At 39.5% G+C, this 14,130-nt stretch overlaps 1 protein-coding gene across 3 annotated transcripts in view; it reads right to left on the reverse strand.

The window, feature by feature from the left end:
- Positions 1 to 1,315: 1,315 nt before the first annotated feature.
- STARD3NL (STARD3 N-terminal like) overlaps positions 1,316 to 14,130 on the reverse strand; it is a 74,601-nt gene continuing 61,786 nt past the window's right edge. For all 3 annotated transcript variants that reach the window (XM_073549979.1, XM_073549978.1, XM_073549977.1), the window contains 2 exons: positions 4,152 to 4,208; positions 1,316 to 2,522 (listed from right to left, as the gene is read on the reverse strand). In XM_073549979.1, coding sequence (XP_073406080.1) covers positions 4,156 to 4,208 — 53 coding nt within the window. In that variant the 3' untranslated portion in view covers positions 1,316 to 2,522; positions 4,152 to 4,155. The remainder of the gene's footprint in view (positions 2,523 to 4,151; positions 4,209 to 14,130) is intronic.

A 14,130-nucleotide genomic window follows, 5' to 3' on the forward strand; every position in this document is an offset into this window, starting at 1 on the left:
CTTAGTCATCCTAAAATTTAATTTGAAATTGTAGTTATCATACGCTAATGTTTTACAGGGACATGCTAAATGTTATAATAAGATGCCCATATACTGTATTTTTCAGACTGTAAGCTGCACCAGACCATAAGAGAACCTAAAATTTTGAGGTGGAAAATAGGAAAAAAAAAATGTTTAATGTAAAAATAGGGATCAGTTTTACAGTCTGAATTTAGCTTACCAGGGCGGCGGTGGCAGTAAGCAGGGTCACAAGAGGCAGGGTTGCCAGTGTAGAAAGCCGGTGATGGTAGGAGCGGGGCAATGCTGCTGGCCTTCAGCTGGGAGGAGAGGGTGTCCCGGCAGTGAAAGGAAGGAGCCATTGATCTTCAGGCGGTGGGCTTAAAAAGAAAAAATGTCGGCAGTGCGACAAAGAATGGAGGCCCCACGGAGTGCTACCAAAAAAAAATTGTGCCTGAGACAGCGCATGTGCAAATTTAAATAGTCATTGAGCCGAGATCTAAATCTGCGCATGTGCCGACACTGGTGCCATTTTCCTGTAGCCCACTGCTGGGAGATCAATGAGCGCAGCAGGGACACCGATCCTTCCTTGCTCTGCCAACATTTTTCTGAAGCCCACCACTTGGAGATCAAAGGCGCATTTCTCGCACCACCGAGACACCCCTCCTCCCAGCTCAGAGCCTGCAGCATCGCCCCCATTCCTGCCACTGCTAATATCAAAGACACTGCCTCCCATGACGCCATTCAACTGCCGCCGCCCCCCACCACCACCGGTAAGCTATGTTTGGACTGTAAGACGCACCCCCATTTTGGAGAAAAAAGTGCGTCTTATATTCCGAAAAATACCGTACTTTAGATATCTGTCAGTGGAACAGCTCTTAGTATCGACTCCCCCATATAAATGTAGGCTTGGCTGAGTATACATGTGGTTTAAATGGTAAGAAGAAGATCATACAAGACACCTTTGACACATCCATTAGGCCTAATACTTATTTACCCTAACAACAGTCATTGGTGGAAAATTGAGAAACACCCGTTCACACCAGATAGTCCACCGGTTCTGCCAAAATCCACACGTTGGCTAAAGTGTATAACCACCTCTAAAGTTCGACTAAGTTAACGCCAGGAAGTCATATTGACTGTTGATTACAGAATTTTTCAGATACTTTGTGGCAATAACACCACTCATCCTAGGTGCGGTCCTGAAAAATGGCTGGGTGATATATAAATGACTATATGTCATATTAAAAAAAGGGCAGCGATTTCTTCTTTGAGGTCAGAAAAGAAGATATATTATAAACTGCAAAAATAGAGCATATAGGCACAGTATATTTCTTTTAATATGATATCAACAAGATTTATCCAGGTTATTATCTATGTCAGATGATTACATTCTCTACTGGATATTCAAAGAAAAACATGAAGATCAGCCTTGTAAGGGAATCTTCAGCATAATCTTCTTTTTAATCTTATTTTGGCGGTAACTATTCACAGCGAGGATAAAGCGAAAAATAAAATGTTAACACAATATAGGTTATACATTCTTTTAAATGAATCTCTCGATGGTTCATATCTTCTGCTTTGAAGAAATGTTACGGTAGATGTAAACGTGTTAGGTTAAAGGAATTTCTAGATTTTTAGATTCTGAAAAAAAATCAAAGCCAAAATTTCGGACTGGTATCTCCAGTGTACAGTATATATAAATATAGGTTAGGGTCTTTTTATACTTTATACCCATCAGGCTTAAAAATAAATTAAAAATAATCTACAGAACTGCAGAACAATGGTTTCAATCAAATCTCAATGTATGCAAGTAAAATTATTCATAATTATCTGTAGATATATTTGGCAAGCTTTATACAATGGGTGATGATTTAGAAATGTACAACATGGATAAAAAAAAAATAAGGTTGAATAAAGAAATTAGAATTAATCTCAATACTAGCAGCTAAGAAAAAGAGAATTTGAGCAAAGAGTGATGAGAGATACACAGTATACGCTTATATCTTGCCCAGTGTAGGACGCTTTAAATACTAATCCCATACTTGCTACTTGTCAGTGTGCCACTATTCATAAAAGACATGTCAGATTCATTAGATATATACAACATGTACATGACTTACATCACAACTATGTAATGAAATCCACATCATCTTCACATTTTAGGTCTCACTAGAGATCTCATTCTTAGGTTTGTACATATGTCTGTATCACAGAGAACACAAAGGCACTAATATCGGACACTGTGGCCTCCAGGACAGCGCACAATATATGTTGGTCCATTTTCGTGACCCTTATTGTATTTGCAATCACAAAAGTATCTGCTGTATTTTTCTCTTCTTACTAAGGCAAGTCTTAGCCTGTGCCCACAGCATCTTCAACAGTAGCTTAGCAGCCTTTTGGAACGATCCATTAGAAGAGCACCGTCCGTAAACTAGTGAAAGGCTTTAGATGGCTTTTTCCCGTTGTCCCCATAGATGCGTCACTTTTTCCAAAAGGGTTCCATGCAATGTAATGCTTTCAATCTGCGGAGAATAGAGAATGGAAAGTTGGTTTTCACAACAGTAAAAAGTGTTAAATGCAAACAAGTCGCCACCTTGTGGGCATTAGTTGAAGGGCAAGACCAAAGGGGATTTATTTATCTTGATTAAAGGGAAACAGTCTTGTCAAAAAATGTTATTATCTTGCAGGAATGGGGTTGATCTGCAGGTTAATAGCGCTGAAAAGCCGCATGGTCGTTGCACTAAATGTTCGGCTGTCGGGATGAAATGAACTTCATAAACTCTCCCAAGTAGCATGCAAATCCGTGCGAGACTGGAGTAGTAAGTCTGGAGTACAGAAGGTGTGCTATCCCACAAAGTGGCCATTTCTATGGGATACTGGATATATAGTGTGTGTTGAAATAAATGCTGTGAATTTTTATGTGGACGGTGCATTTTAAATACACTGTGAGACCTGCTGACAGGTAGCACAAAAAGGGTTAATTTTCGCCTCCCAGGCTTGATCAGGTGATTGCTCTGTGTTAATATGCAGAAGGTTCTGGAAAAACGCTTCAGGGCAGTCAGCCAATGACTGCAGCTCTACAGTCACATAGAAGGGGGAGGAGCCAAGTCCTGGGGGATAGTTTTAAATTGAAAGTGGCAGTTGGTGGTTGGACATCTTAAGAAGAGGAAGCCATTTTTTTTTTTAATAGGTGAATGAATTATCTACCTTCCCCCTGCCTGCTTTGCTTAAAAAGGGGACTGACACAATAAGGGGAGTTAATAATTGTCATATGAGGAAGACTACCATTGCACCTCTAGGAAGAAGAATTACCTCAGGGCAGAAACAGAGCACAGTTATGAAGAGATAATTCAGACTTAATAAAACCAGAGGTTACTAAGATCTGCCTGTCTGCAGGTACACAGCAATCATCAACCGTGAGTGTAATCCTGTATCTCAGTTTACTGCTGTTTTAAATAATAATTTGCCCCATTACCTTCAGTAAAAAGACTTCTGCTTCAAATTCTTATGGCTGCTTCATGACTGGGGCTCAAATGCACCAACTACTACCATCATCATCTTCTGCCTAGAGGCAGTTACTGTGTAAACATTGTATGGTGAAGTTTCCTGTGTGCGTGTAATCTGAGAAAGAAAGACTTTTCTCGTGACAGAAAGTTTGGCCACCGTAAGATACATCATACCCTGTCCAGCAGTACATCCCTCATTCATACACCACAAAGGCGGCGGTTTTGATGAATCTGTGGACAGACGTGAGCCCCCTGTCCGCCTCCAACACAGCTCAGCACATATTGGCATAGATGATTCAAACTGGCATGAAAGCACCAAAAGTTGCAAAACTATTGTTCAACTCAATATTGTGTGACTTTTCACAGCTTTAACCCCTTCAACACCTAGGGATTTTCCGTATTTACTTTTTTCCGTTTTTCATCCCCTTCTTCCCAGAGCTATCACTTTTTTTTATTTTTCTGTCCATATGGCCATGTGAGCGCTTTATTTGCGGGATGAGTTGTACTTTTGAACGACACCATTGGTTTTACCATATAATGTACTGGACAACGGGAAAACCAATTAACAGAAATAATATTTTCCACTATTTTACAGGATAGCATGATAGAACATTACATTTCTCACTGGAAAAGAAGTTTACTTACTTTACTAAATGAGAGATTTTTCACTGTCTTGTTTTTCTTCAACATCATCTTCAGAATCTGCAAACAAGAAAAGACAACTAAAATCAAAGCTTTTGAAGACAATATGTATTTACATATAAAAATAAGAATGAGAAGTTGTCTAAAAGATGACCATACATATAACTTAAAAAATAATAAAAAAAATAAGTGGTTGAAGCGATTATTTCCGCTGAATATTATAGGGGAGATAATGAGGAACCTGTCCTTTTCTACAAGAAACTATGATTTTCATCATAAAATGTAGTGCTCACCAATAATGATGTCAAAGTTGATGAGTTTACCATTAGAAAGAGACTTTAGTGTTAGTTCTTCAGGGTGGACCATTTATATGGATACACCTAAATAAAATGGGAATGGTTGGTGATATCAACTTCCTGTTTGTGGCACATTTAGTATATGGGAGGGGGAAAACTTTTCAAGATGGGTGGTGACCATGGCGGCCATTTTGAAGTCGGACATTTTGGATCCAACTTTATAAATGACCCACCCAGGTGTATCCATATAAACGGCCCACCCTGTATTAGCATTAGTTCCATATAGGTGTGCCATGCCATGACTTTATGGGGGGCACAATGTATGAAAAAAATAAAAGAATGGAAATACCAACCAATAAAAACATAGAAATAAAATGCGGAAAGGCACCTCCAATCTGACGTTTCTAGTCTCACCTCCTGACATAAAAATCTAAATATCTGATTAGTGAAAACAAGTTGTAATTGAAAGAGGAACACAACTGAAAACAAATTTAGTGGTCATTGCTTTATTAATTTAAAAAAAAAAAAAACAGACAGGCATTTCCTTTTTTTTCTTATCAGTTTTCACAGATATCAGCAAAAAATGAAAAAAAAAATTAGGCATTGCTTATCCTGAGAAAAAAAAGAAGCAAAAATTATATGAATAACCAAACAACAAGAAAACCTTAGAACTGGTCGGGCATATTTTCACGGTCAGTAAACGCTGCGGATTGGACGCTGCGTACAGTTTCAACATCCAATCCGCAGCGGCCAGATGTTATAGAATAGTGGATGGGATTTTATGAAATCCCATTTCCACTATGCGTGCACGGACACCTCCGGCTTCCCTGCGTAACCGGACATGCGGCGCGTCTTTCCAGACACTAAGCATGTCTATTTATCTTGCGGAGACGCTCAGTCTCCTCAAGATAAATATCACCGTCCAATGTATAGGATGTGGTGATTCAATGAACACATGCGAAATCACCGCACGTACAAAAGTCGGCAGCGCTTTTGACGGAGCTGCGTCCAAAGCATTGCCAATACTGACCGTGGAAACATACCCTAAAAAACGCATATATGAAGGAAAAACAAAAACGTGCTAGCCATGAACAGGGGAAAATGGCCATGTACATGTCTTGAAAAAGGATTCAATAAGACTGTTTCAGAATTACACGTGAATCATTCTATAGTCCAGATAATCTCCTGCTGATCTACTACAGCAAGCAACCCTGCCTGCTGAAATCAGGGTCTCTGATACCTAATGTGAGAACAGCATAATGTAGAGCCAAATTCCTGAATCTCTGTAAGGGAGATATCCTGCTGTTACCTGGCAGCATATGTTTGATCGTTACTTGAGTTTGCATCAGGTGCTCTGGAATGTATCAAGTATCACGGGTGCAAAAATTACATGCTCGAGTCTCTGCCTCACATGTTTTGTGACTGCTAGACAGCCAAACAAGATATGCGAGGATTGCCCATGTATGGCAGGCAATCCACGCATTTTTATTTTTGGCTGTCTAACAAAACATGCGGGGCTGCATGTCATTTGAGCACCTGCGAATACTCGATACACACCAGAGCAGCTGACGAAAATTCGAGTAACAAGCACTTGCCCTTAAGACTAATAATAATATGGTCATATTTTTTTACTTTTGAAAACATCCTAACCTTAACCCTAATCCCAACTCCAATCATAAGTAAGCCCAACCTTAACAATAAGCCCAACCCTAATCCCAACTCTGATGGAAAACAATGAAAGAAATAAAAATGATAAAATAAATAATCTGACTAAGGGGATGACATACTAAATAATGCCTTTTGATGACTGTGATAGGATCTATCACAGTCATCAAAAGGACCCAATAGGAAAAAAAACCCCGCATCTCAGCAGGAGCATGCACCAGCCATATTTTTTCATGCAGAGGAGGCAAAGGGCAGGTGGAAGGAGCAGGAGAGCCCAGGGAATGACGGAGGTGCCGGTTGGGGGCATGGGGACGTCATTTCTCTCCTCCAACATGTATATCATGTCAGAAGAGAGAGAAATGATTTTAATAGCGGAAAGACTTTTTTTTTTTTTTTTTTTACGCGATTGCCGTAATTTATTGAATAACAGCAATAACGTGATTGGGGACCTGGACTCTGGGGGGGGGGCGCTATACCCTTATTCTTGATCGCCATTTTTAAACGGCGATGAGGGAGTAAGGCCCCTTAGCGGCCACCGTTTTAATGCGTATCGGCGGTCATTAAGAGGCTAACCTAAAAAACACAATAATCTGAATATATATAGTGAGTGGATATGAAAAAGAACATGAAAGGACTTATTTTTTGCATGGTGAATGACACCATTCTGGGGTACATATGACAGTTTTTTTTTTTTCATTTTGCAGCTGATAAACTACAAATAAGGCATTTTGATTTTTTTTTTTTTTTTGTTACCAAGAGGGTTAATCATAAGATAGATTGGACTTCTATTTATGTGGCAATATCGCCTGTTTGCTTCTTATTTTTTTAAGGGAACCTGTTGACAAGATTTTGCACAGTAACCTATAGACAGTGTCAGGTTGGCGCTGTTATACTGATTAAAATAAAGGATGGAATCTCCAGCGCTGGACTTCAGTTAAAAATACATCATTTATTGTAAATTCTTAAAATAGAACAGAAAAAAGTATGGATAAGGACATACAGGCAGATGGGGTCTCTGGTGGTCTCCAACCAACGCGTTTCGACCTAGAGGGTCTTACTCATGGTTCACACTAGACCAATACTGACGACTACAAATAGTACAAAAACTAGTAAATCACAGGTGTTGGACAAAAGAATTAATGAAAATAGGGAGTATCCCTACCAGTTAACTCTTGCAAACACTCAGCCTAATGTGGAGCTGAAACAAAAACTTGTCGGAAAAACAGGAAAAAAAAAAAAAAAAAAAAAAAAAAAATTTAATAAAAAGATATCATAAGAATATAATAACAATCACAAAAATTATCAGAATAACCAGAATTGAATAGGACTAAGTAGAATGTAAATATACAGAAGAAAATATCAATCTAATTGCAATATTAAATCAAGTCGTTTGTTCAGACCTAATGGTACTCTTGTATTTAATTTAAAAATCCAAAAGGATTCACGATTTAATAATTTTCTCCTGAAATCACCTCCCCTAGTAGATCTATAGACTTTCTCTATTGCTATAATTTTGAGACAATCAGTTTTACCTCCATGAACAGTTTTACAATGATAAGAAACTGCTGAAATATTATAATTTTTGGACAAATACAGCACATATGTGATAGAAATTCAATCCTTCATTGTGGATGCAGTTTCCTTTCTTCTCTCACATAATTATTTTTCATTTGATGGAATTTTTTGATGGAATTTTTTTCTTACAAAAACAAGGAGTAAGTATGGGGGGTAAATGTTCCCCAGCTTTAGCTAATATTACAGTAGCTGTTTGGGAAGAGAAATATATCTTATGTAACAATAATCCCTTTTCACAAAATATACAACTATATGGTCGCTTTATAGATGACCTGATTTTGATCTGGAAGGGAGACATCTCAGGGATTAGTGATTTCATTAGCTATATTAATATGAATGATTTTAATCTTTCATTTACATTTACAGTGTCGGATTTTTCTATCAGTTATCTGGATGTGACTTTGTCTGTGAATCCTGACAACCAAAAGGTCTGCGTTTTTCCTTTCAGAAAACCCACAGATACAAATTCAATTTTACAAGCTTATTCTTGTCACCCCAAGCACCTGGTTAAAAACATTCCAGTGGGAGAATTAATTAGGTTAAAAAGAAATTGCAGTTCACCTATAACATTTGCTAAAGAATCAAACAAAACCCTCTCTAGACTTAAGGACAGAGGATATGCTAATTGGATGCTAAGGAAAGCTGATAATATTGTCAGCAGGATCGATAGACACACCCTGCTGAATGAATCTCCTTTGAGCCTTGTACACACTGGAGTTACTGCTAACAAGAAAAAGAATCGCACACGGGCCTCCTGCAATAATTATGACCGTCCTATAGTTAGTTTTTCTACCATGTACAGTCCACAATTCAATAAGATAAAGGACATTGTCAAAAAATATTTACCTATTTTACACAATGATAATAAACTTGGTCAAATTCTGGACAATACCCAGATACGATACATAGCCAGGAAAGCTCCTGCTTTGAGCGATATCTTATCCCCCAGTCTTTTTATCAGCAATAGGAGAACTAAAAATAATACTTGGTTGTCATATAAAGGCTTTTCCAAATGTGGACATCATCCCTGTAAAGTCTGCAACTATGTGGTTAAAACCAGCAGATTCACTTCTAGTGTTACTGGCATATCATACCCTATTCAGTCTCACATAAATTGTAATTCAGAAGGAGTAATATATGTTATTGAATGCGTTTTTTGTAACCTACAATATGTAGGCTGTACAATAGGACCTCTTAAAAAGAGAATTAGGAAACACTTGTCAGAAGCTACTAGTAGCAATTATAATATTTCAGCAGTTTCTTATCATTGTAAAACTGTTCATGGAGGTAAAACTGATTGTCTCAAAATTATAGCAATAGAGAAAGTCTATAGATCTACTAGGGGAGGTGATTTCAGGAGAAAATTATTAAATCGTGAATCCTTTTGGATTTTTAAATTAAATACAAGAGTACCATTAGGTCTGAACAAACGACTTGATTTAATATTGCAATTAGATTGATATTTTCTTCTGTATATTTACATTCTACATAGTCCTATTCAATTCTGGTTATTCTGATAATTTTTGTGATTGTTATTATATTCTTATGATATCTTTTTATTAAATTTTTTTTTTTTTTTTTTTCCTGTTTTTCCGACAAGTTTTTGTTTCAGCTCCACATTAGGCTGAGTGTTTGCAAGAGTTAACTGGTAGGGATACTCCCTATTTTCATTAATTCTTTTGTCCAACACCTGTGATTTACTAGTTTTTGTACTATTTGTAGTCGTCAGTATTGGTCTAGTGTGAACCATGAGTAAGACCCTCTAGGTCGAAACGCGTTGGTTGGAGACCACCAGAGACCCCATCTGCCTGTTTGTCCTTATCCATACTTTTTTCTGTTCTATTTTAAGAATTTACAATAAATGATGTATTTTTAACTGAAGTCCAGCGCTGGAGATTCCATCCTTTATTTTGCTTCAGTCAACACCCCTGATCAAGGTGACTCCGTGCGCAGGAGGATTATGGATCGCAACCGAGACTGGTGAGCTGACTTCCCTTCATTTTCCCTATCCTTCTATAGTTATACTGATTACAATGCTATTTGGTGGATGAAATCCATCTTGTGGTTGTTGTGTAATCTTTATTTTCAGTTTTGAGTAAATGATATGCTCGTGCTCTGGGGTGGCCTATGGGGGGTCTTCATGTGGTGCTCTGATTAGCTATTCATAATGCAGACTGCTGACAGGTCACTGATCCCTCACTAACCTGCCCCTAGTTTATATAATGAATATTAAATACCGTATATACTTGTGTATAAGCAGAGCTTTTCAGCACAATTTTTGTGTGCCGAAAACACCCCCCTCAGCATATGCACAAGTCACTGTCCACTGACGACGGCGGGGGGAGGGGGATCGGTAGAGCAGCAGGTCACAGGAGGCAGGAGCTGGTGGCTGCGGCTGTAACTGTGCCCGCTGCTAAAGATAAATGAATATTCACTGAACTGGCAAAGAATATTCATTTCTCTTCCAGCGAGCACAGTTTCAGCCGCAGCTACTGGCTTCCAGCAGCTGTTAAAAAAAAAACAAACAAAAAAAAAACCACACAACAACAACAACAACAAAAAACACAAAAACTCCTACTTACCTTACCTGCGGTGCCCTCGCAGCATCTTGTTCCGGAGTTTTTTTTTTATGCTTTTCTCATGGGGGGGCTACGCATACAAGGATAGGGATGAGGAGCCATGCATACAAGAATAGGGATGAGGAGCCAGGGCTGTGGAGTCGGTAAGCCACAGTTGCGACTCCGACTCCTGGATTTTATCAGACTCCGGCTCCGACTCCTTCATAAATGGCCAATTCATAACAACAAATTTACTGTTGTAAAATATTAAACATCGTGCTTATTCAGTTTCTCACCATCATATAAGTAATCAGACCACTTAGAGCAAAAACTACATTTATTAGAATACAATTAGAATATAGCAAATAACTTTTATAAACTTTTCTAAACTGTAAGTAAATATGCAATAAACACTTTTATGCAGTTAATAAGAAGAAAAAGTATTGCCTCTGTCAGATCCTCCTTCATGGATGCCCTCAAATCTGATGTAATTATTTTGAGAGCAGAGAACAACCTCTCTACACTAACTTGTGTTGGTGGCAAAGCAGTAACCACTCGGGCAACATCTCTGACAATGTCAGGATACAGAGGAATCGCTTGTTGCACTGTTATTTTTGATGAACGGTCAAATTTCTCAATTTCTTTTAGTGCACATGAAAAATTCTGCTGAAATGTACTGGCTGTGTTCCTTGATGGGGATGACTCTTCTTCTATGCGGGAACGCTTTGCACGGTCCTTGTGATCCAAATATTTTTCGAAATTAAATTCTTCATCAGTTGATGATGAGGGTGAAGATGTGGCAGGACGACCAAATTCTTCTTGTTCCTCCTGACTGTCCTGCAACCCTTTCATCCTTACTGCTATTTCAAACAGAGCTTCTTTTCCTTTACTTAGCTGTTGATCATCTAGAAGAATCCGATGCATTGGGTCTACATAAACAGCTGCCAAAAGAATGTTATTTTGTAATAGTAGCTCCTCTCTCCGTTTCATTGATGTAGCAATGCCACTTGCAATTAACCCTCCTCTTTGGGACAGGCGAAACATCAGGTTCTTCCACTCCTTTAAGAAAATACCTGGAGTTAAGTCCTCTGCTTGTAATTTTTTAGTCACTGTAAATGGGTGCTCTAGCAATTTTTCCAGCTCAGTCACCTGATTCCACTGACTTTCATTTAGCGTCAGTTGAGGGTTATCCATGTCTACAAGAAAGGTTTTCAGTTCAACCAAGCGCTGAATCATTAAGTAAGTACTGCCCCATCGTGTGGCTTGATCAATAATTGCCCCTTTTCCAGCACGTCTCTTCAAAATTGAGTCAACTTTAGGGGTTCTGGCAACAGTAGCCAATTTTCTCACCTTGCCAATCAGTGCAGCAGCATGTCCTTCTTGCAGACTGTCTCTTATAGCCAGCTGTAGCGTATGCACAACACAGCGCATGTGATGAATGAAAGAACATATTGACACAGTTTCAACAAGATCATCTAAACTATCATGTTGCTGTTCATCTGAAGCAACTTCAGTTTGCTCCTCAGTTACAATACTGTGTTCCTCTATTTCAAACATTTATGTGTCTGTGGACCCAGAATGTTCTTCTAGCTGCTGGTCACCATCATTACTCTCATTCATTAGCTTAATAGTACTTATCATATTTGAAGCATTGTCAGTTATGACAGAAAGAACTTGCTCTTTTTTAAGTTCATAGTCTTGCAGAACCTTTTCCACCAAGACCTGGAGAAACTCACTGGTGTGATGAGCTTTGGTGTCTTTTACTATTGGTAACTATTTCATTTTTGTCACAAACAAATCAGACATTGATGGCAAAATAGTTCACTCTGTGACGTGTGCAGGCATCCATTTTAAGAAACAGAAAGCGTCCCTTGAGAGTTTTTTTAAGTTCTTCCTTTTGTTTAACCTCTTCGCGACCGCCCACAGTAGATAAACGTTGGCGCTTGCTGGGCTTTGTGCAGCGCCGACGTTTATCTGCTGTCGGCGGTTTTGTGCCCCCCGGGACCCCCTCATACCTTATAACGCGGGGATCCCGGTGCACAATGCATGCTGGGACCCCCGACGTCATCGAGACCTGATTGGTTCAGGTCCTGATGACGTCGCGTCACAGCAGCCAATGAGAGAGCTCGCTGGGAAAGCTGCTTGTTTCCCGGCGATCTCCCTCATTATAACGCGACTTCTCCTCTGAGCTCATGCTGACAGATGAGCAGAGGTGAAGCAGCGTTACAGTGTGACTAGATCGCTGCCTGGCACAGCTGATCGCTGCCTGGCACAGCTGTGTCAGGCAGCGATCTTGTCACACAGTAACGCTGCTTCTCCCCTGATCATCTGTCAGTGTGAGATCAGAGGAGAAGTGGCGTTACTATGTGCCGGGCAGCGATCTTGTCACATAGTAACGCTGCTTCTCCTCTGATCATCTGCCAGTGTGAGATCAGAGGAGAAGTGGCGTTACTATGAGTCAAAAATACAAAAAATAAAAAACACAAAAATAAAAAAAAAAGTAAAGAAAAAAAAAGCAGGTAGGCAGGCTAGGGTTAGGGCTAGGGTTAGGGCTAGGGTTAGGGGTGTGTTGGGGTTAGGGTTGGAATTCGAATTGGGGGTTTCCACTGTTTAGGTACATCAGGGGCTCTGTAAATGCAATATGACGCCCGCAGACCATTCCATCAAAGTCTGCATTCCAGAACGTCACTACTTCCCTTCCGAGCCCCACCGTGTGCCCAAACAGTGGTCCCCCCCCACATGTGGGGTACCAGCGTACTCAGGACAAATTGGACAACAACTCTTAGGGTCCAATTTCTCCTGTTACCCTTGTGAAAATAAAAATTGGGAGCTAAAAGATCATTTTTGTGGAAAAAAAATGATTTTTTTATTTTCACGGCTCTACATTATAAACTTTAGTGAAACACTTGGGGGTTCAAAGTGCTCACCACACATCTAGATAAGTTCCTTGGGGGGGTCTAGTTTCCAAAAAGGGGTCACTTGTGGAGGATTTCCACTGTTTAGGCACATCAGGGGCTCTGCAAACGCGACATGACACCCGCAGACCATTCCATCAAAGTCTGCATTCCAAAACGTCACTACTTCCCTTCCGATCCCCACCGTGTGCCCAAACAGTAGTTTTCTTCCACATATGGGGTACCAGTGTACTCAGGACAAATTGGACAACTTTTGGGGTCCAATTTCTCCTGTTACCCTTGTGAAAATAAAAAATTGGGGGCTAAAAGATCATGTTTGTGGAACAAAAATGATTTTTTATTTTCATGGCTCTACGTTATAAACTTCTGTGAAGCACTTTGGGGTTCAAAGTGCTCACGACACATCTAGATAAGTTCTTTAAGGGGTCTAGTTTCCAAAATGGGGTCACTTGTGGGGGTTTCCACTGTTTAGGCACATTAGGGGCTCTCCAAATGCGACATGGCGTCCTATCTCAATTCCAGCCAATTCTGCATTGAAAAAGTCAAACGGCACTCCTTCCTTTCTGAGCTCTGCCGTGTGCTCAAACAGTGGTTTAGCCCCACATACGGGGTATCGGCGTATTTGGGAGAAATTGCACAAAAAATTTTGTGGTTCATTTTCTGTTTTTACACTTGTGAAAATAAAAAAAATGGTTCTGAAGTAAAATGTTTGTGAAAAAAAGTTAAATGTTTATTTTTTCCTTCCACATTCCATTCATTCATGTGAAGCACCTGAAGGGTTAATAAACTTCTTGAATGTGGTTTTGAGTACATTGAGAGGTGCAGTTTTTAGAATGGTGTCACTTTTGGGTATTTTCTGTCATATTGACCCCCCAAACTCACTTCAAATGTGAGGTGGTCCCTAAAAAAAATGGTGTTGTAAATTTTGTTGTAAAAATGAGAAATCGCTGGTCAACTTTTAACCCTTATAACT

This window comes from Dendrobates tinctorius, unplaced genomic scaffold (genome assembly GCF_039654945.1).
Source record: "Dendrobates tinctorius isolate UK_male_01 unplaced genomic scaffold, ASM3965494v1 ptg000162l, whole genome shotgun sequence".
Classification (NCBI taxonomy): Eukaryota; Metazoa; Chordata; class Amphibia; order Anura; family Dendrobatidae; genus Dendrobates; species Dendrobates tinctorius.